This window comes from Bombina bombina, chromosome 2, assembly GCF_027579735.1.
Source record: "Bombina bombina isolate aBomBom1 chromosome 2, aBomBom1.pri, whole genome shotgun sequence".
Taxonomy (NCBI): Eukaryota; Metazoa; Chordata; class Amphibia; order Anura; family Bombinatoridae; genus Bombina; species Bombina bombina.
The window spans coordinates 1,373,050,289-1,373,071,067 of record NC_069500.1 but is presented as its reverse complement, the minus strand read 5'-3'; the positions used below and the strand labels follow the sequence as shown (position 1 = coordinate 1,373,071,067).

Here is a 20,779-nt window from a genome sequence, read left to right as displayed (position 1 = left end):
TTTTGGGTTGCTGTCTCGCTCATTATGGAGTAGGGATGACGTAAAATTTTTTCCTCATTAGCCATTATTGTGGAGGGCTTACCTTAGGTGTGGTTTGTTTGAGATATCTGTGCAGGATTTGTTTATTTTATTATCTGAGTAGAGGGAATATGTGTGAATGACTATTGATGTGGGCGTGGGTGTGTGTGGACTTGAGCTTTGGTAGAAGAAGAAGACCCCCTCTGGATCTCCGGGAGATGAGTATCCTCAGCTGCTTCTTGTTGTGCGTGGTTGAGATCCCACATTTTTTTAGAGGTTAAGACCTTGAGTGACTGAGGTGATGATATAGGTCTGGTTGTTCTTTGAGATAAACAATTTTGTGGGGAATCCCCATCTATATTTGATGTTGTTCTGACGCAGGATTCTGATTATATCTGTGAAAGATCTGCGAAAATGTGCAAATTTTTTGGGCATATCCATGTTGCGTACTACAGCTTTTTTAAGCCGTTCCTTGTAAGTGTAGAAGTGCAATCTCACTATGATGACCCTGGGCTGTTCTGCCGGTAGGCCTCGGGGTTTCAGTGACCTGTGGGCTCTGCCCATGAGATTTTCGGTGTTAGACTGGGGTTTTGCCAGGAGAGCAAAGTATTCGGTTAGAAACAGCATCAAATCTGCATTGGATATCTCCTCAGAGATGCCCTGAATTCTCAGATTGTTTTGACAAGACCTGTTTTCCAAGTCTGCTATCTTGTCTTCCATTGCCTCTATACTATCAGCCAAATTTTGTGCATAACTGAGTAAGTTTGAGTGATCCACCACCATGTCTTTCTGTTTGTGCTCAATTATGTCCAGTCTCTCAGTTGTAGAATTAAGATCTTTCTTAAAAGTCTGCTATAGTAGACGTTAGCTTTTCTGTGAAGGAAGTATCATGCGCATCAAGGAGAGATGTTAGAGAGTTTAGAAGAAATGTTAGTGAAACCTGACTTTAGACTCTTTATTGCAGATCTTGAAGGACCGCCGTGGATAGGGATGATGATTCAGGACTGGATGGGGGAGAATAGGCATTGTCGAGTATGTGGTCAGAGTGGGCCTGTAAGCTCTGTCCCAATGTACCAAAATAGTCTGCTACAGTCCTTTTTACTCCTGTTGTTGGTTTATTTTTTTTCCTCTGTGAATGAGACATTGTGAAAACGTGATGGTCTCTATGCTGCTGTAGATTATATCAAAACCCTGCGTATTTTTCTTCTTTTTTCACCCTCTTTTTAAAAAAAAAGGTAATATCTGTATTTCAAGTGCTGGTGACTGGCTTTATTGTTGCGTGGGACCTTTCATCCCCCTCCAGCAGTAGTTTTAAGTCAGTCATGCCAGGGTATTCTTGTAAAAAGAAATATTAAAAAATGTGCTTTACAAAGGCATAAATTGCTTTTAATTTACCTTTTATATCTTAAAAAGTATAGTTGTAGTGGGCACTGATTTGGAAAGTTCACTGGTTATGCAATAATTCTATATTTTACCTCTGGACTCAGCAAAAATATAAATTATGAAGGTACGCAACATATCTAAATATTGCAGGAGATTTTATACAAGTAGTTGTTTCTGATATCTCTCCCCTAGGGAATTGACCTCTAAGAACGATGTGGGAGGAGTTAGGATATGACCCACAGGCAATGTGGACCGGCCAGGAAAGGGAGGGGAGAGATTACTTGACCACAAGCCTTCTTTATATAACTGCTGAGAAGTGCCGGTTATTTTTTAGTGTGAAATGTGGTTATGTAGGCTCTCAATGTTTGTATGATGGCTATAGAAAGTCATTATCCTTGAGTGGGCTGAAAGGATAATTATGCAGCTATTCTGATAAAGTCCAAATAGACCAAACAGGCCTCAGTTAGGGCCCTTATATATCGCTGAGGCGAGTGTTTATTGACCTGAGTAAAGGGCTCCCAGTTCCACTGGCGTCCCCAATTGCACAAGTATGTCTGGAGTTCTTTTTGGTATTTGCCTGAGAGGAACAGGCAATCCGGGTCCATAAGTTGTTATTCGGGGAGGTGGCCACTTAATATGTGCGCCAGAGGAAGATGGTGGCTTTTCGTGCTTGCAGCACTATTAGGTTTGAGCGGCAGGGTCTTCATCTCACCTTTAAATCCCTGCCGGAGGAATCAGTCTCTCTCAGTTAGCAATCCAGGCAGCCGATGTTTTCTCCCGTGGTCGCCCTCAAGTGCCGGTCCGTCCGAGTATGTTCTCCACAGCTGCGGCGTGATCGCAGATCGCAGTCTATTGGGACCTTACAAAGTTTGCCCAGTTGGTCAGAGAAGTATTTAGAGTTCTTGTGTAACTCTATTTAGGTAAGGTACCGCAATTTAGCTTATCAAATAACACTTTCTGCAGCGGAGCTCTGAGATGTTGCGTCTGACTACTGCCTTGGCTAGCTCTGCCCCCATGTCCCTTTAATTTTAACTTGAGTGTCCTTTTAAGTAAAAAGTTTACATACATCGTATACACAACTATTTGTTAACTTTAAATGTTTTTGAAATATCTCAAAAGTAGACTGAAAGCTGCCCATTAATGACAGTATACTACTACTAATTATAATTATTATTATTCAAAAAGAATTCTGTACATGGTGCATTTTGCTTACAGCCCAAATGCTTCTGGTAACATTTAACATGTGAACCTTGTGTGGAAACAGCTTGTCTTAACAGCAGGTTTAAATTACTGTATCTTTATAGCTGTATCAAAGGATTAATTAAGAGAGATTTAAGAGTGACAAGACCCCAGAATTACATTAAATAACATTTTCAGTTGCTGTACTAAAAAAAACTAAGATTATTTGCTGTAAAATAACGTAAAATGTAGCACTGTTAAATAAACAAAACAAAAAAAACTTACGGCTAGATTACGAGTTTGGCGGTAAGCTAAAAAAGCAGTGTTAACAGGTCCTAACGCTGCTTTTTTACGCCCGCTGGTATTACGAGTCTTGCAGGTTTAGGGTCACCGCACACTTTTTTGGCCTTACCGCAAAACGACTTACGTAAACTTCGTAAAGTCTTTTTTCTATGGGACTTCCATAGCGCCTGTATTACAAGTCTGTGCTGGGAGGCCAAAATGTGAGCGGTACACCCTCTCCTGTCAAGAGTCCTACCGCATTTTAAAAACAGTAGTTATGAGTTTTATGGTACAACGCTGTAGCATTAAACTCATAACTAAAGTGCTAAAAAGTACACTAACACCCATAAACTACCTATTAACCTCTAAACCGAGGCCCTCCAGCATCACAAACACTAAAATTAATTTTTTAACACCTAATCTGCCGCTCCGGACACCGCCGCCACCTACATTATATTTATGAACCCCTAATCTGCTGCCCCCAACATCGCCGACACCTACATTATATTTATTAACCCCTAATCTGCCACCCCCAATGTCGCTGCAACCTACCTACACTTATTAACCCCTAATCTGCCACCCCCAACGTCGCCGCCACTATAATAAACATATTAACCCCTAAACCGCCGCACTTGCAAACAATAGTAAAATATTATTAACCCCTAATCTGCCGTCCCTAACATTGCCGCCACCTACCTACATTTATTAACCCCTAATCTGCCGCCCCAACGTCGCCACCACTATATTAAAGTTATTAACCCCTAAATCTAAGTCTAACCCTAACACCCCCTAACAAATATAATTTAAATAAATCTAAATAAAAATTCCTATCATTCACTAAATTATTCCTATTTAAAACTAAATACTTACCTACATTGTATCTAGCTTAGGTTTTTTTTTATTTTACAGGCAAGTTTATATTTATTTTAACTAGGTAGAATAGTTATTAAATAGTTATTAACTATTTAATAACTACCTAGCTAAAATAAATACAAAAGTACCTGTAAAATAAAACCTAACCTAAGTTACAATAACACCTAACACTACACTACACTACAATTTAATAAATTAACTAAATTAACAACAATTAAATCAATTAAATTAAATTAGCTAAAGTACAAAAAAACACTAAATTACAGAAAATAATAAACAAATTACAAAATATTTAAACTAATCATCCGATGACTAAAGATGAATGAAGGTACCTTTAAGTGACGTCATCCAAGATGGCGTCCCTTAGATTCCGATTGGCTGATAGAATTCTATCAGCCAATCGGAATTAAGGTAGAAAAAATCCTATTGGCTGATGCAATCAGCCAATAAGATTGAGCTCGCATTCTATTGGCTGATTGGAACAAGAGGATGCTCCGCGTCGGATGTCTTGAAGATGGACCCGCTCCGAGCCGGATGGATGAAGATAGAAGATGCCGTCTGGATGAAGACTTCTGCCCGTCTGGAGGACCACTTTGCCCGGCTTGGATGAAGACGTCTCCCGGCTTCGTTGAGGACTTCAGCCCGGCTTGGATGAAGACTTCTCCCGGTAAGTCGATCTTCAAGGGGTTAGTGTTAGGTTTTTTTAAGGGTGTATTGGGTGGGTTTTATTTTTAGGTTAGGGACTTGGGGCCTGCAAAAGAGCTAACTGCCCTTTTAAGGGCAATGCCATCCAAATGCCCTTTTCAGGGCAATGGGGAGCTTAGATTTTTTTTAGATAGTATTTTATTTGGGGGGCTGGTTGTGTGGGTGGTGGGTTTTACTGTTGGGAGGGTTGTTTGTATTTTTTTTTTTAAGAGCTGATTACTTTGGGGCAATGCCCCGCAAAAGGCCCTTTTAAGGGCTATTGGTAGTTTAGTTTAGGCTAGGTTTTTTTTTTTTATTTGGGGGGGGGGGCTTTTTTATTTTGATAGGGCTATTATATTAGGTGTAATTAGTTTAAATATCTGTAATTTGTTTTTTATTTTCTGTAATTTTCTGTTTGTTTGTTTTTTTGTACTTTGACTAATTTAATTTAATTGATTTAATTGTTGTTAATTTAGTTAATTTATATAATTATAGTGTAGTGTTAGGTGTTAGTGTAACTTAGGTTAGGTTTTATTGTACAGGTACTTTTGTATTTATTTTAGTTAATAACTATTTAATAACTATTCTACCTAGTTAAAATAAATACAAACTTGCCTGTAAAATAAAAATAAATCCTAAGCTAGATACAATGTAACTATTAGTTATATTGTAGCTATCTTAGGGTTTATTTTATAGGTAAGTATTTAGTTTTAAATAGGAATAATTTAGTTAATGATAGGAATATTTAGTTAGATTTCTTTTAATTATATTTAAGTTAGGGGGTGTTAGGGGGTGTTAGGGTTAGACTTAGGTTTAGGGGTTAATAACTTTAATATAGTGGCAGCGACATTGGGGGCGGCAGATTAGGGGATAATAAATATAATGTAGGTGGTGGCGATGTTGGGGGCAGCAGATTAGGGGTTCATAAGTATAATGTAGGTGGCAGCGGTATCCGGAGTGGCAGATTAGGGGTTAATAAATATAATGCAGGTGTCGGCGATGTCAGGGGCGGCAGATTAGGGGTTTAATAAGTGTAAGATTAGGGGTGTTTAGACTCGGGGTTCATGTTAGGGTATTAGGTGTAAACATAAAATGTGTTTCCCCATAGGAATCAATGGGGCTGCGTTACTGAGTCTTACGCTGCTTTTTTGCAGGTGTTAGACTTTTTTTTCAGCTGGCTCTCCCCGTTGATTCCTATGGGGAAATCTTGCTCTACGCTCACTTTTTGTCTTTTAACGCCGGGTTTGTAAAATTCGTAATACCAGTGCTGTAGGTAAGTGAGCGGTGAGAAAAAACTACTCGTTAGCACCACACCCTCATAACGCAAAACTCGTAATGTAGCCGTTAATTTGCACAGTGAAAATAGTTAAACAAATATATAAAACTTTCATATAGAACAAGAGATGACTTTATACAGAAATAAATGTATAAAAATTGTCTGCTAATAACACTGTTGAGTTATGATATCCTGTTTCTATTTGTAAATGGCAAAATGTAAAATATATATTTACTTACAGTATATCTTATTTGTTGTAACATAGCCAGATCCAGATACGCACATTAATAAATCAGTTAACCCTTTAAGTGTAAATGATGACATGTGGTCATTAATCGCACAAGGTATTTAGCATGTATAGCGAACACGTTGTCATCAGGGGGGTTACTTTCAGAGCTCATTGTACCTCCCCTGGTCTAGGGCAATAGCATCGGGGGGAAAAAATGGACTCACACAGACAAGAGCTATGACTTAGCTCTTAGTTTGAAAGCCCATAAAATCAATCCTAGTGGGATAAACAGAGGACCAGAGAAAACTCCAAAATTAAATAATACAATTCATTACATTAAATGTCACTCTGGTTGAACGGACTGCATAAATGAACAAACCACATGTGTGTCAGCATATATTATAACGCCTAACAAACAATCACTAACCGAAAGCGGTATACAGTTCAAAGGAGTCCCAACCCTCCCAGTAACGTCAGAGTTCAAGCGTCCAATGGTTCCGACGTACATTTCACCGGACAACTTCTGGCTTTTTCAAGGCGTTGTGTGAGTACAAATCCATCTATTTCGTTACTTGGATTTTATACTGTTCTTCACTGTTGTTTTTCTTTTTCCTCATTTAAGGAGACCTTAACAGAAGATTTCCAGACTATATATCCTATATCCTATTTGGTGCACTCACATTACACATTTCTTTGTATTTTTGTATTTTTATTTATTGTGTATAGTTACAGGTTCATCACTTTTTATTAACTTAGTAGACAATAATCAACTGTTTGGTCTAAAAGTTTCTGTGCATCTCTTAAAGAGGAGGGAATATATTTGTCCAAACTAAATTAAATTTTCCATGTTGCAAATTTAAATCGTTACACTGATTTTAATTCACAATCCAAGCAATATAATTTATTAACTTCCCTGTCAATCAGAATATCCTAAGGTGTCATTTTATATGGATTCCTTTTCTTACAGTTGTAAATGGAGTTATATGGTTTAGAAATTTTAATTTAATTATATGTTCTAGAAAATTGATTTTTTTTTTTCCAATGATCACATCTTCCTTTTTTTTTTTCTGGTAGAGCCCTCAAGCCATAACACTGCAATAACTTAGGAGATTTATTTTGGCGCTGGTATAATGTAATCTGACATTGTTCTTATATGACTTAATGTTAATAAAATTGTGAGTTTTTATGTAAAAGGTACAATAAAAAATAAATTTAAGAATGAAAATAACCTCATAACAATATGCAAATCAATAACTGAATGTTCCATTATAAGTCAGATTTTTCATATTTTTGTCACAATAATGTATTTGCTTGAAATTTGACACAATTGTCTTGATTGTCAATCACTGCTACCATAAAAAAAATTTAATTAAATTAAATTCTTTATATATATATATATATATATATATATATATATATATATATATATATATATATATATATATATATATATACACACACACAAATAAATATATATATACAGGGAGTGCAGAATTATTAGGCAAGTTGTATTTTTGAGGATTAATTTTATTATTGAACAACAACCATGTTCTCAATGAACCCAAAAAACTTATTAATATCAAAGCTGAATAGTTTTGGAAGTAGTTTTTAGTTTGTTTTTAGTTATAGCTATTTTAGGGGAATATCTGTGTGTGCAGGTGACTATTACTGTGCATAATTATTAGGCAACTTAACAAAAAACAAATATATACCCATTTCAATTATTTATTTTTACCAGTGAAACCAATATAACATCTCAACATTCACAAATATACATTTCTGACATTCAAAAACAAAACAAAAACAAATCAGTGACCAATATAGCCACCTTTCTTTGCAAGGACACTCAAAAGCCTGCCATCCATGGATTCTGTCAGTGTTTTGATCTGTTCACCATCAACATTGCGTGCAGCAGCAACCACAGCCTCCCAGACACTGTTCAGAGAGGTGTACTGTTTTCCCTCCTTGTAAATCTCACATTTGATGATGGACCACAGGTTCTCAATGGGGTTCAGATCAGGTGAACAAGGAGGCCATGTCATTAGATTTTCTTCTTTTATATCCTTTCTTGCCAGCCACACTGTGGAGTACTTGGACGTGTGTGATGGAGCATTGTCCTGCATGAAAATCATGTTTTTCTTGAAGGATGCAGACTTCTTCCTGTACCACTGCTTGAAGAAGGTGTCTTCCAGAAACTGGCAGTAGGACTGGGAGTTGAGCTTGACTCCATCCTCAACCCGAAAAGGCCCCACAAGCTCATCTTTCATGATACCAGCCCAAACCAGTACTCCACCTCCACCTTGCTGGCGTCTGAGTCGGACTGGAGCTCTCTGCCCTTTACCAATCCAGCCACGGGCCCATCCATCTGGCCCATCAAGACTCACTCTCATTTCATCAGTCCATAAAACCTTAGAAAAATCAGTCTTGAGATATTTCCTGGCCCAGTCTTGACATTTCAGCTTGTGTGTCTTGTTCAGTGGTGGTCGTCTTTCAGCCTTTCTTACCTTGGCCATGTCTCTGAGTATTGCACACCTTGTGCTTTTGGGCACTCCAGTGATGTTGCAGCTCTGAAATATGGCCAAACTGGTGGCAAGTGGCATCTTGGCAGCTGCACGCTTGACTTTTCTCAGTTCATGGGCAGTTATTTTGCTCCTTGGTTTTTCCACACGCTTCTTGCGACCCTGTTGACTATTTTGAATGAAACGATTGATTGTTCGATGATCACGATTCAGAAGCTTTGCAATTTTAAGAGTGCTGCATCCCTCTGCAAGATATCTCACTATTTTTGACTTTTCTGAGCCTGTCAAGTCCTTCTTTTGACCCATTTTGCCAAAGCAAAGGAAGTTGCCTAATAATTATGCACACCTGATATAGGGTGTTGATGTCATTTGACCACACCCCTTCTCATTACAGAGATGCACATCACCTAATATGCTTAATTGGTAGTAGGCTTTCAAGCCTATACAGCTTGGAGTAAAACAACATGCATAAAGAGGATGATGTGGTCAAAATACTCATTTGCCTAATAATTCTGCACTCCCTGTATATATATATATATATATATATATATATATATATATATATATATATATATATATATATATATATATATGGCTCAAAATTTCAGGTCATAAGCAACTAGCCAGACCAAATGTTGCTCACCACTTCTGATCCTATCCACTACCTGCCCACACCACACCCACTACTCCACCCCCTCTTTGCATATGTTTAGCCATTGTGAAACACATTATTGTGCAGTCAATAGACAACAGCTGGATAGAAATAGGAAGTTTTGAAGTGAGAGAGTGGAGAAAGAGAGTGTTGACATTCATGGAAGGTCATAGCAGACCTGGATATTTTCTTTTAACAATTATCACCTCTCCCTTAACTATCTTTCTCCCCTCCCTCCTCTCTGCAATCTTTCTCTCCCTTATCTTTCAACATTCACTCACTAACTTTCACTCGCCACCATTATATTTTCAGTCGCCATTGGCTCCCCAATGGCTAGTAAAGAGTGGAAATTTTGAGCCTGTAATATATATATATATAGATAACTTGCAAAAAATAGGGCTTCTTATGTCATGATAGTCAAAATTTCATTTTCATGGTTCAGAGTGTGCAATTTTAGGAGACATTATAAGAGAATTTACTCTTTTTATCAAATGTACTTTGTCCTCTTGATATCCGTTCTACTGGGAGCTAGCTTGTGGTGACAACACACATATACTTCATGTCATTGGCTCACCTGATGTGTTCCAGTCCCAATAGAGTGTTGGAGCTGACTGTGACTGTTAAACCTTTTGCAGGGGTCAAGCATTTATGATGTTTGAACATCTTCTTTTTGCACTTTAATGTTACTTTAAACCTGAGAAAATACTAGCAATCTACAAATAATTGTATTTACTTCTTCTGTGGAGAGAATATAGCTATGTGTGGAAGATAAATAAATATATTTATTTGTTGAATATATATTATTGTTTTTGTATGTAAGATGTTAACCCTTTAAGGGTTTTCCTGCCTACAATAGCTCTGTTCTCATTGCCAGCGGCAAGATTGCGCTATGATACCCTCCCTCCTGCAGGCCTCCTGAAATAGCATGGTTTTGCCGCTGGTGGCGAGACCTCGCTATTGAAAAATCAAGCCCCATAGGAAGACCAGTGACGTACAGGGTATGTTGTTGGTCGTTAAGGGGTTAATATTACTCAGACATAACGAGGCAGGTATCATTATTATCATCATCATTTGTAGAACAATAACTGATTCTGCAGCACTAATCAGACCATTTTCTAGTCACTTTATGTCATTTAAAGGGATATGGGAGTCAATAAGTGTATTGAAGATAAGTAGCCTGAATCATAAAAAGGTTAATTTTGACATCTATGTTGATTTACATGTTTCTGTGTGTCTTTTTCTCCTAGGTAAAAAAATTTCTGAGACATTATCCTATTGTTCATTGTATTTCTCTTATATTTTAAAACCATTAATGTAAATTACTTTTAAATTAAATATGTCTTGTTTTAGAATTCTTTGGGAAAATGTAGCCATTTCAATAGAAAACAAGTTGACATATCTGACTGACACTTGGCCGTGAGATGGAGAAATATTCATAAAGTTGAAATGTAATGTTCTTTGGTGCATACACACTTACACAATATAACTTTATAATTCTGCTTGCAATAGAGACGTCCTCTGCCATTTGGCACTTTCTGTCAGGATGCAGTAGGAGTATAAGTTTGTTGTGTTTGTTTTACGCATGTGCAGTAGGTGATGGTGAATGTGCAGGATGGTTGATTTCACATTAATTGGATTAATTGAATTGTTTTATTGTTTTCCTTATCATTCTACTTCCTGCTATCCTGTTATTTATGAAGAAGTCACTTTTCCTTGCCTTTATTTTCTTTGTCACCTTATTTTCCCTTCTTTCTTTCATGTTTTCCCACATTATTTCACTTTTCTGCCTCTTCCCATCTTGTTCTTTTTATCTTTTCATTTCCCTTACTCTTTAATTCAAATTAATTTTCTCTTTCTTTTTCATGTTACCTCTTCCTTCATTATTACACATTATATTCCTTTTTACAATTGTATGACTAGTGTGTGTTATCTACTGGCATTGGGTCAAAATTAAACTACATTGGTTGCTCACATTAGTCACAAACAGTTTCTGACAAATTCATTTATTTTATTTTTTGCTGGCTCCTGTATAATGTGACAGCCATCAGCCAATCAGAGACAAGTATACGTAAACACTGGGAACCTACACTTTACACATGCTCAGTAGATAGAAATTCAGATACCTGCACCCACTTAAAAAGTAATCTTTTCTGTAAGCTAATGGTTTGAATTGCTGTCCAATCCATGCTCTAGCTTCAACAATTAGCGATAGTTACATTGTAACACTGATATCTGTCAGGAATCCCTGAATAACCCTTCACATGTATATATATATATATATATATATATATATATATATATATATATATATATATATATATATAATATATATATATTTCGTAGACAACATACAGTATTGATCTAGGCCCATTTTGGTATATTTCATGCCACCATTTCACTGCCAAATGCGATCAAATAAAAAAAATCATTAACTTTTTCACAAAATTTAGGTTTCTCACTGAAATTATTTACAAACTGCTTGTGCAATTATGGCACAAATGGTTGTAAATGCTTCTCTGGGATCCCCTTTGTTCAGAAATAGCAGACATATATGGCTTTGGCATTGCTTTTTGGTAATTAGAAGGCCGCTAAATGCTGCTGTTCACCACACTTTTATTATGTCCAGCAGTGAAGGGGTTAATTAGGTAGCTTGTAGGGTTAATTTTAGCTTTAATGTAGAGATCAGCCTCCCACCTGACAATTCCTACCCCCTGATCCCTCCCTAACCCCTCTCAAACAGCTCTCTTCCCTCCCCCACCCCCCAAAAAGTCAACCCCATCTTAAGTACTGTCAGAAAGTCTGCCAGTATAAAAATGTTTTTTTTTATATATATTTTTTATGTATATTCTGCAATGTAGGATATGCCCTTACACCCCAACCTCCCTGATCCCCCCAAGCAGCTCTCTAACCGTCCCCCCCTCTACCTATTTGCGGCCATCTTGGGTACTGGCAGCTGTCTACCAGTACCCAGTTTGCTAGAAATTGTATTTATTTATTTTTTAAACATCAAAAGACCCAATCTGTCGTGTAGCTGCCCCCCCCCTCAATACCCTACTCCCTCCCAATTCTATCTACACGTATCCCCCCTCTCCTACCATCCCACTCACTAATATTGTGCCATAGTGTAGCGGTCCCGTCCACTCACACCCCCTCACGCTCACTCACGCCCACTCCCGGACCTCACTGAGAACACTCAGGCTGCCTCCCGCCCTCCTCCCACCCCCTCAAGCGATGGGCCACCCACTCGCTTCCCTCCTATCCCTCCCACGCCACCAAAGATCTACACTATCACTGGCCGATGCATAAGTTGCTTACCAGAGGGTATTGCAGGATGCCTCAATATCGAGGCATCACAGCAATACCCTGAAAGCAGCTGGAAGCGATCATGATCGCTTCTTTGGCTTAAGAACCCTGAGGACATGCCAAGCACGTCCTTGGTCGTTATCCACCGGGTTTTGTAGGACGTGCCTGGCACATCCTTGGTCGTTAAGGGGTTAATATGGTCTGCTCTGTCTGAATCACAAAATAACATTTTTGGGTTTCAAATCCCTTTAAAGGGACACTAAACACTAAATAGATTTTATGCACCTCCCTCTTATCATGGGTGCTGCCATTTTGAAACCTAGGTGACACTGCAGGTATCTGAAGGAGCATTACTGCTCATGTGCAAACATGTCAGCACTGAAATATAGTGAAAGACAGATTTGAACATGACTGGATAGAGGCAGGGAATGACGTCAATTCTGTTATAAAATGTATTTAATGTCGCTTTAAAGCTAGATACGTTCTTCAAAGTTGAACCTGTTCATTTTGTCATTTTGATCTTTACTGCCACTAAATCTGCTAGCACAACATGAAGCTACAATATCATTAGGACCTTTTAAATAAAATTGGCTCAGTTAAAAAAACATACTAAGAAAAGTTGATTTTTTTTTTAAAACTTTATTTATTGTAGGCAATATATCACAATTATCAATCGGACAGAAAAATATACCAAGAAAAAGCTTTCTTCTTAGATCATTTCTTGTAGAAAGCACACTAAAAATATTGTACTAAATTGCTTAAAAATGTAGCCTGTTTTAGTCTAAAGAAAATATAAAAGATTAATATTAACTATTGCTTGCACAAAACTATTCGCCAGATACTAAAAAACTCACCCTCACGGAGAGAAATCACGCAAAATGCATGTGTCTCTCCTTCACATCCAGAGCCTGCATAGTAAGATAAACACATTTTAAAAAGTACAAAGAACCCAATTTTTTGTCTTTAATTATTCAGATAGAACATACCATTTTAAACAACTTTTCAATTTACTTCTATTTACAAATGTTCTTTGTTTTCTTTTTATCCTTTGTTGAAAAGCAGGGATTTGAGCTCAGAGGTGTGCACGTGTCTGCAGCCCTATATGGCAGCAGTTTGCACTATTTCCTCTCATGTAGTGCTTCAGACATGTGCACGCTACCTATCTAGGTTTTGCTTCAACAAAGAATAACATGAGAATGAAGCAAATTTAATTATAGAAGTAAATTGGAAACATTTTTTTAGATTGTTTTCACTTTAAGTTAAAAGTTGCCTTTAAAAAATTATTGAAGAGGCCGCAGAGTACTGCTGAAACTCGTTAGATCATGGCGCATTGGCGCCCTACGTGTTTATAGATATAGTTAATTTCAGCTCCAGAGTGGCAATGCACTTTCTATTAAAGAGCTGAACACAGATGGTGATTGACAGCTATGCACATATTCCATTTCTGATTGGCTCATAAGTGCACTGCTGTTCCGGGGGTTAAACACAGTTTTTTGCAATAATAAAATGATCTATTAGAGTAATCTGTTTTTGCTCTTTGATGTCCCATTAATTAAAATGCTTTCCTGATTCTATTAATAATTACACTATTTTCTGAAATACAAAATTAACTAAAGAAATCTATTTACAAACAGAAGCAAACAAATATATTATGTAAAGTCAGGCAGTTATATTAGTCAATTAAAGTATGCTATAATCTGATTGGCTGAAAAATGCAAATAGCCAATCAGAATATAGCTGTATATTTATGTTTATTCTCTGTGGTAAAATACATTTGACCTTCATATAGTAGATACATTATGAATATCTCAGTTTTGTAATATTTTATATAACAGCAATCCATGCTTAGGCCCATATTTATTAAAGGTCTTGCGGACCTGATCCGACAGTGCGGATCAGGTCCGCAAGACCTCGCTAAATGCGGAGAGCAATATGCTCTCCGCATTTAACATTGCACCAGCAGCTCACAAGATCTGCTGGTGCAACGCCGCCCCTGCTGACTCGCGGCCAATCGGCCGCCAGCAGGGGGTGTCAATCAGCCTGATCGTACTCGATCTTGTTGATTTCCGGCGATTCTTGTCCGTCTGCTCAGAGCATGTGGATAAGGTTATGGAGCATAACTTGTGTTTCTGGCGAGTCTGAAGACTCGCCAGAAACACGGCCCTTCAAGCTCCTTAAGGAGCTTGATAAATATGGGCCTGTGTCTTTTAATCTCATTGCTGCATGTAATGTTTTGCAACTCTTTGGTAGTTAATGAGTTACCATATTATTATACAGATGAAATTGTAGCCTTAATTGGCAACTAATGTTTTAAATAAAGCCTGCATATATATAGTCCAGTTAGCTCTTATTGGCAGTCTAGGGATTAATCTGGTAAAGCCTGCATATAGATAGTCCAGTTTACTCTTATTGGCAGTCTAGGGATTCATCTGGTAAAGCCTGCATATAGATAGTCCAGTTTACTCTTATTGGCAGTCTAGGGATTCATCTGGTAAAGCCTGCATATAGATAGTCCAGTTAGCTCTTATTGGCAGTCTAGGGATTCATCTGGTAAAGCCTGCATATAGATAGTCCAGTTAGCTCTTATTGGCAGTCTAGGGATTAATCTGGTAAAGCCTGCATATAGATATTCCAGTTAGCTCTTATTGGCAGTCTAGGGATTAATCTGGTAAAACCTGCATATAGATATTCCAGTTAGCTTGTATTGGCAGTCTAGGGATTAATCTGGTAAAGCCTGCATATAGTTATTCCAGTTAGCTCTTATTGGCAGTCTAGGGATTCATCTGGTAAAGCCTGCATACAGGTATTCCAGTTAGCTCTTATTGGCAGTCTAGGAATTCATCTGGTAAAGCCTGCATACAGGTATTCCAGTTAGCTCTTATTGGCAGTCTAGGGATTCATCTGGTAAAGCCTGCATACAGGTATTCCAGTTAGCTCTTATTGGCAGTCTAGGGATTAATCTGGTAAAGCCTGCATATAGTTATTCCAGTTAGCTCTTATTGGCAGTCTAGGGATTCATCTGGTAAAGCCTGCATACAGGTATTCCAGTTAGCTCTTATTGGCAGTCTAGGGATTCATCTGGTAAAGCCTGCATACAGGTATTCCAGTTAGCTCTTATTGGCAGTCTAGGAATTCATCTGGTAAAGCCTGCATATAGATATTCCATTTAGCTCTTATTGGCAGTCTAGGGATTCATCTGGGTGTGCAAATAATGATTTACTGTATATATTGGTGGCCACAAAGTTAAATCAACATAAAGATGATACAACTGATCATTATCATTGCTGGGCAGGAGGCAAGAGGTCAAAGGATATTAAACAGTGCCTCTTTGTAAAAAAAATATGTTAAATCAAAGTAAACATAAAAACAAACACATTGTGTTAAACAGCAAACAACGTACTTGTTTTCATGCAAAATTAGCACTTGGAACTTCTCACAGTAGCCCCTGCCTTCAGAGGGATAAACGTGCAGACATTTTTTAAGCTCAAGTTGCATTCTGCAAGTTTTGGGCATTAACAAATCTGACTCCCTGTTTATCTAGTCCACTGATTTTCAAACCTTTCCTCAGGCCTCTCTAACAGGACAGATTTTCAGGATTGCCTTGGGTTAGAGCAGGTAAAATAACCATTTACTAACCAGCTGATTATTTCACTTGTGTTCTAGTTCGGATATCCTCAAAATCTGGCCTGCTAGGGATGCATGAGAACACGTTTGAAAATTGATTCTAGTCTATTCACTTAAAGGGACAGTCTAGTCAAAATTAAACTTTAATGATTCAGATAGCGAAAACAATTTTAAACAACTTTATCATCAAATTTAATTTCTAAGTGCTTGAAGGCCACCTTTTATCTCTGTGTATTTTGACAGTTGTTCACAGTTAGATAGCGCTAATTCATGTGTGTCATATAGGTATCATTGTGCTCACTCCCGTGGAGTTATTTGTGAGTCAGCACTGATTGGCTAAAAATCAAGTCTGTCAAAAGAACTGAGATAAAGGGGCAGTCTGCAGAGACTTAAATACAAGGTAATCACAGAGGTAAAAGGTGTATTAACATAACAGTATTGGTTAGGCAAAACTGGGGAATGGTTAATAAATGGATTATCTATCTTTTAAAAAAATACAAATTCTGGAGTAGAATGTCCCTTAATACTAAATCAACTCTGGGATTTTTAAGACAAAGTTAGATAAGCTTCCTGTAGAGACCACAGCCTCTTTGTAGGGCTGTGATAGGTATTAATGGACACTGCAGAAATAAAGTTTAAAAAGAGTTTAAAAAAATAAAATAAAAAGGAAAAATGTATTTAAATAGATGAATATTACACATTGTAATGATTCCTATTAAAGGGACATGAAACCCAATTTTTTTCTTTCGTGATTTAGAAAGAGCATGTCATTTTAAACAACTTTTTAATTTACTTCTATTATCTAATTTGTTTCATTCTCTTGATATCACTTGCTGAAAAGCATATCTAAATATGCTCAGTAACTGCTGATTGGTTGCTGCACATCAAGGCCTTGTGTGATTGGCTCACACATGTGCATTGCTATTTCTTCAACAAAGGATATCTAAAGAATTGAGCAAATTAGATAATAGAAGTAAATTGGAAAGTTGTTTAAAATTGCATGCCCTATCTGAATCATGAAAGTTTAATTTTGACTAGACTGTCCCTTTAAGTATAACCCACTGTTTAGTGCTTTTTATTATAACAATGAAACAGACTGTTTTACATCCCTTAAAATAAAGATCTTCTAACCATACTTTTGCTCTGCTTTATTACAGGAGATACCATGCGGGTCACCTCTTCTGAATTTGCGGATGATCCGTGTTCATCGGTGAAGCGTGGCACAATGGTGCGGGCAGCTCGGGCACTGCTTTCTGCTGTTACTCGTCTATTAATACTGGCAGATATGGCCGATGTTATGAGACTCCTAACCCACCTCAAAATTGTAAGTAGCTCACACTTACCAGCCTTTCTATGTCATTCTCACACTCACCAGCCTTTCTATGTCATTCTCACACTTACCAGCCTTTCTATGTCATTCTTAAAGGGACATACAAATGAAAATAGTAAATGCTCTAATTTGTTAGAGCATTTTATTATTTCACTATTGTCTGCATATAACTATTTGTATAAAAGGACATGAAACCCAAAACATTTCTACATGATTCAGATAGAACATACAATTTTAACCCCTTAATGACCACAGCACTTTTCCATTTTCTGTCCGTTTGGGACCAAGGCTATTTTTACATTTTTGCGGTGTTTGTGTTTAGCTGTAATTTTCCTCTTACTCATTTACTGTACCCACACATATTATATACCGTTTTTCTCGCCATTAAATGGACTTTCTAAAGATACCATTATTTTCATCATATCTTATAATTTACTATAAAAAATTTTTATAAAATATGAGGAACAATTGAAAAAAAATACACTTTTTCTAATTTTGACCCCCAAAATCTGTTACACATCTACAACCACCAAAAAACACCCATGCTAAATAGTTTCTACATTTTGTCCTGAGTTTAGAAATACCCAATGTTTACATGTTCTTTACTTTTTTTGCAAGTTATAGGGAAATAAATACAAGTAGCACTTTGCTATTTCCAAACCATTTTTTTTTTCAAAATTAGCGCTAGTTACATTAGAACACTGATATCTTTCAGGAATCTCTGAATATCCATTGACAGGTATATATTTTTTTTTAGTAGACAACCCAAAGTATTGATCTAGGCCCATTTTGGTATATTTCATGCTAACATTTCACCGCCAAATGCGATCAAATAAAAATAATTGTTCACTTTTTCACAATTTTTTTCACAAACTTTAGGATTCTCACTGAAATTATTTACAAACAGCTTGTGCAATTATGGCACAAATGGCTGTAAATTCTTCTCTGGGTCCCCTTTGTTCAGAAATAGCAGACTTATAGGGCTTTGGTGTTGCTTTTTGGTAATTAGAATGCCACTAAATGCCACTGCGCACCACACGTGTATTATGCCCAGCAGTGAAGGGGTTAATTAGGGAGCATGTAGGGAGCTTTTTGGGGTAATTTTAGCTTTAGTGTAGTGTAGTAGACAACCCCAAGTATTGATCTAGCCCCATTTTGGTATATTTCATGCCACCATTTCACCGCCAAATGCGATCAAATAAAAAAAAACGTTAAATTTTTCACAATTTTAGGTTTCTCACTGAAATTATTTACAAACAGCTTGTGCAATTATGGCACAAATGGTTGTAAATGCTTCTCTAGGATCCCCTTTGTTCAGAAATAGCAGACATATATGGCTTTGGCGTTGCTTTTTGGTATTTAGAAGGCCGCTAAATGCTGCTGCGCATCACACGTGTATTATGGCTAGCAGTGAAGGGGTTAATTAGGTAGCTTGTAGGGAGCTTGCAGGGTTAATATCACATTTAGTGTAGAGCTCAGCCTCCCACCTGAAACATCAGACCCCCTGATCCCTCACAAACAGCTCTCTTCCCTCCCCCACCCCACAATTGTCCCCGCCATCTTAAGTACTGGCAGAAAGTCTGCCAGTACTAAAATAAAAGCTATATTTGTTGTTTTTTTTGTGTTTTTAAAAAGCATATTTACATATGCTGCTGTTTACTATCCCCCCTTAGCCCCCAACCTCACTGATCCCCCCCAAACAGCTCTATAACCCTCCCACTCTAACTTAATCTGCGCCATCTTGGGTACTGGCAGCTGTCTGCCAGTACCCAGTTTAGAAGAAAACATGTTTTTTTTTTAATTTTTATTAAAATTTTCTGTAGTGTAGCTTCCCCCCACACAAAACCAACCCCCCACCCCTCCACGATCTCTTTTTGTGCTTTTGCACAAACAAGATTAGGGCACTTTTTCTTAACAATATTTTCCGTACTGTAGCGGTTCCCACCCGCTCCCGCCCCATGCACGCACCCGCCCGCCAACCTCCGTGCACGCGCGCCCCCCCCCGCGCGCGCGCCCCCTAACGTTCCCGCCCCCGATCCCGCCCCCCTTGACATATCAGCGCACACCGATGGCCGCCCACCCGCCTCCCAAGTCGGCTCCCACCCACCAACGATACCGGCCATCGATGTCCGGTGCAGAGAGGGCTACAGAGTGGCTCTCTCTGCATCGGATGGCCAAGGGGGGTTATTGCAGGATGCCTCCATATCGAGGCATCACTGCAATAACCGGAAAGCAGCTGGAAGCGAGCAGGATCGCTTCCAGCTGCTTTCCACACCGAGGACGTGCAGGGTACGTCCTCAGGCGTTAACTGCCTTTTTTTTTAGGACGTACCCTGCACGTCCTCGGTCATTAAGGGGTTAAACAACATTTCAATTTACTATTTTCTTCAGATATCCTTTGTTCAAGAAATAGCAATGCACATGGGTGAGCCAATCACTTAAAGCATTTATGTGCAGCCACAAATCAGCAGCTACTGAGCCTATCTAGATATGCTTTTCAACAAAGGACATCACGAGAATGAAGCAAATTAGATAATAGAATTAAATTATAAAGTTGTTTAAAATTGTATGTTCTTTCTTCATCATGAAAAAAAAATTGGGTTTCATGTCCCTTTAAGACCTGCAAATGTTTAAAGACATAGTTATAGTCAACTCTAGAGCAGCAATTGAATACTGGACGCTACCTGAGCCAATGACAAGAGGCAAATATGTGTAGGCACCAATGAACAGCTAGCTTCTAGTAGTGCATTGCTGATGCTGAGAATATGTACATATGCTTTTCAACAAAGGATACCAAAAGAGCAAAGTAAATGGCATGCTCTTTCAGAATCATAAAAGTTAATTTTATTTTTTTCTCCCTTTAACAGCAAAGCAAGGACTTGTTTACTTATACTGTAAGGTTTTCAGACATATGTTGCATTGTGAAAGAGCTGAATTATCTAGTTACACTAATTCATGAATGAGGGTTTGAAGAGAAAACAAAGTGGGATATTTGTATATACAGTAAATGTTCATTGCATGGCGAGTGAAGAACGTTTGTATATGTATGTTTTTAACTTGTTTATGATAATTTGGCAGGTATTCTTGTTTTCACCTTTTGTTCTAAGGCTTTTTCAATAAACTTTCCTAGTTGTATCTGACATAGAAAGTCCAAGCTTTATAAACATCTTGGTACAAAGAGGCTGATGTTCAAAATTATCCTCCAGCATTGTGAGATCCCTAGTGAAATTTCTAAAAGCAGATTTTGCTTTACTTCTCCAAGGGGCATTCCCTGCATTTCTGTATGTGAAGGAGAGACAAACCCAGTGCAATATAGCACTGCATAACATAGCAGTTCTGCTGCATTTACATACTGTGCTTTGAATTTTATATCAATTTACACTTCAGATTAATTAAAATTTAAACTTTGCATTTTCTATTTTTTATTT

The 20,779-nt window shown here is 37.7% G+C and overlaps 1 protein-coding gene across 1 annotated transcript in view; it reads left to right on the top strand.

Annotated features, from left to right (window-relative positions):
- The window catches only part of LOC128647574 (catenin alpha-2-like), a 624,661-nt gene that overhangs the window by 359,462 nt on the left and 244,420 nt on the right, over nucleotides 1–20,779 (top strand). Inside the window, exon 3 of the mRNA XM_053700331.1 lies at nucleotides 17,180–17,346. Coding sequence (XP_053556306.1) covers nucleotides 17,180–17,346 — 167 coding nt within the window. The remainder of the gene's footprint in view (nucleotides 1–17,179; nucleotides 17,347–20,779) is intronic.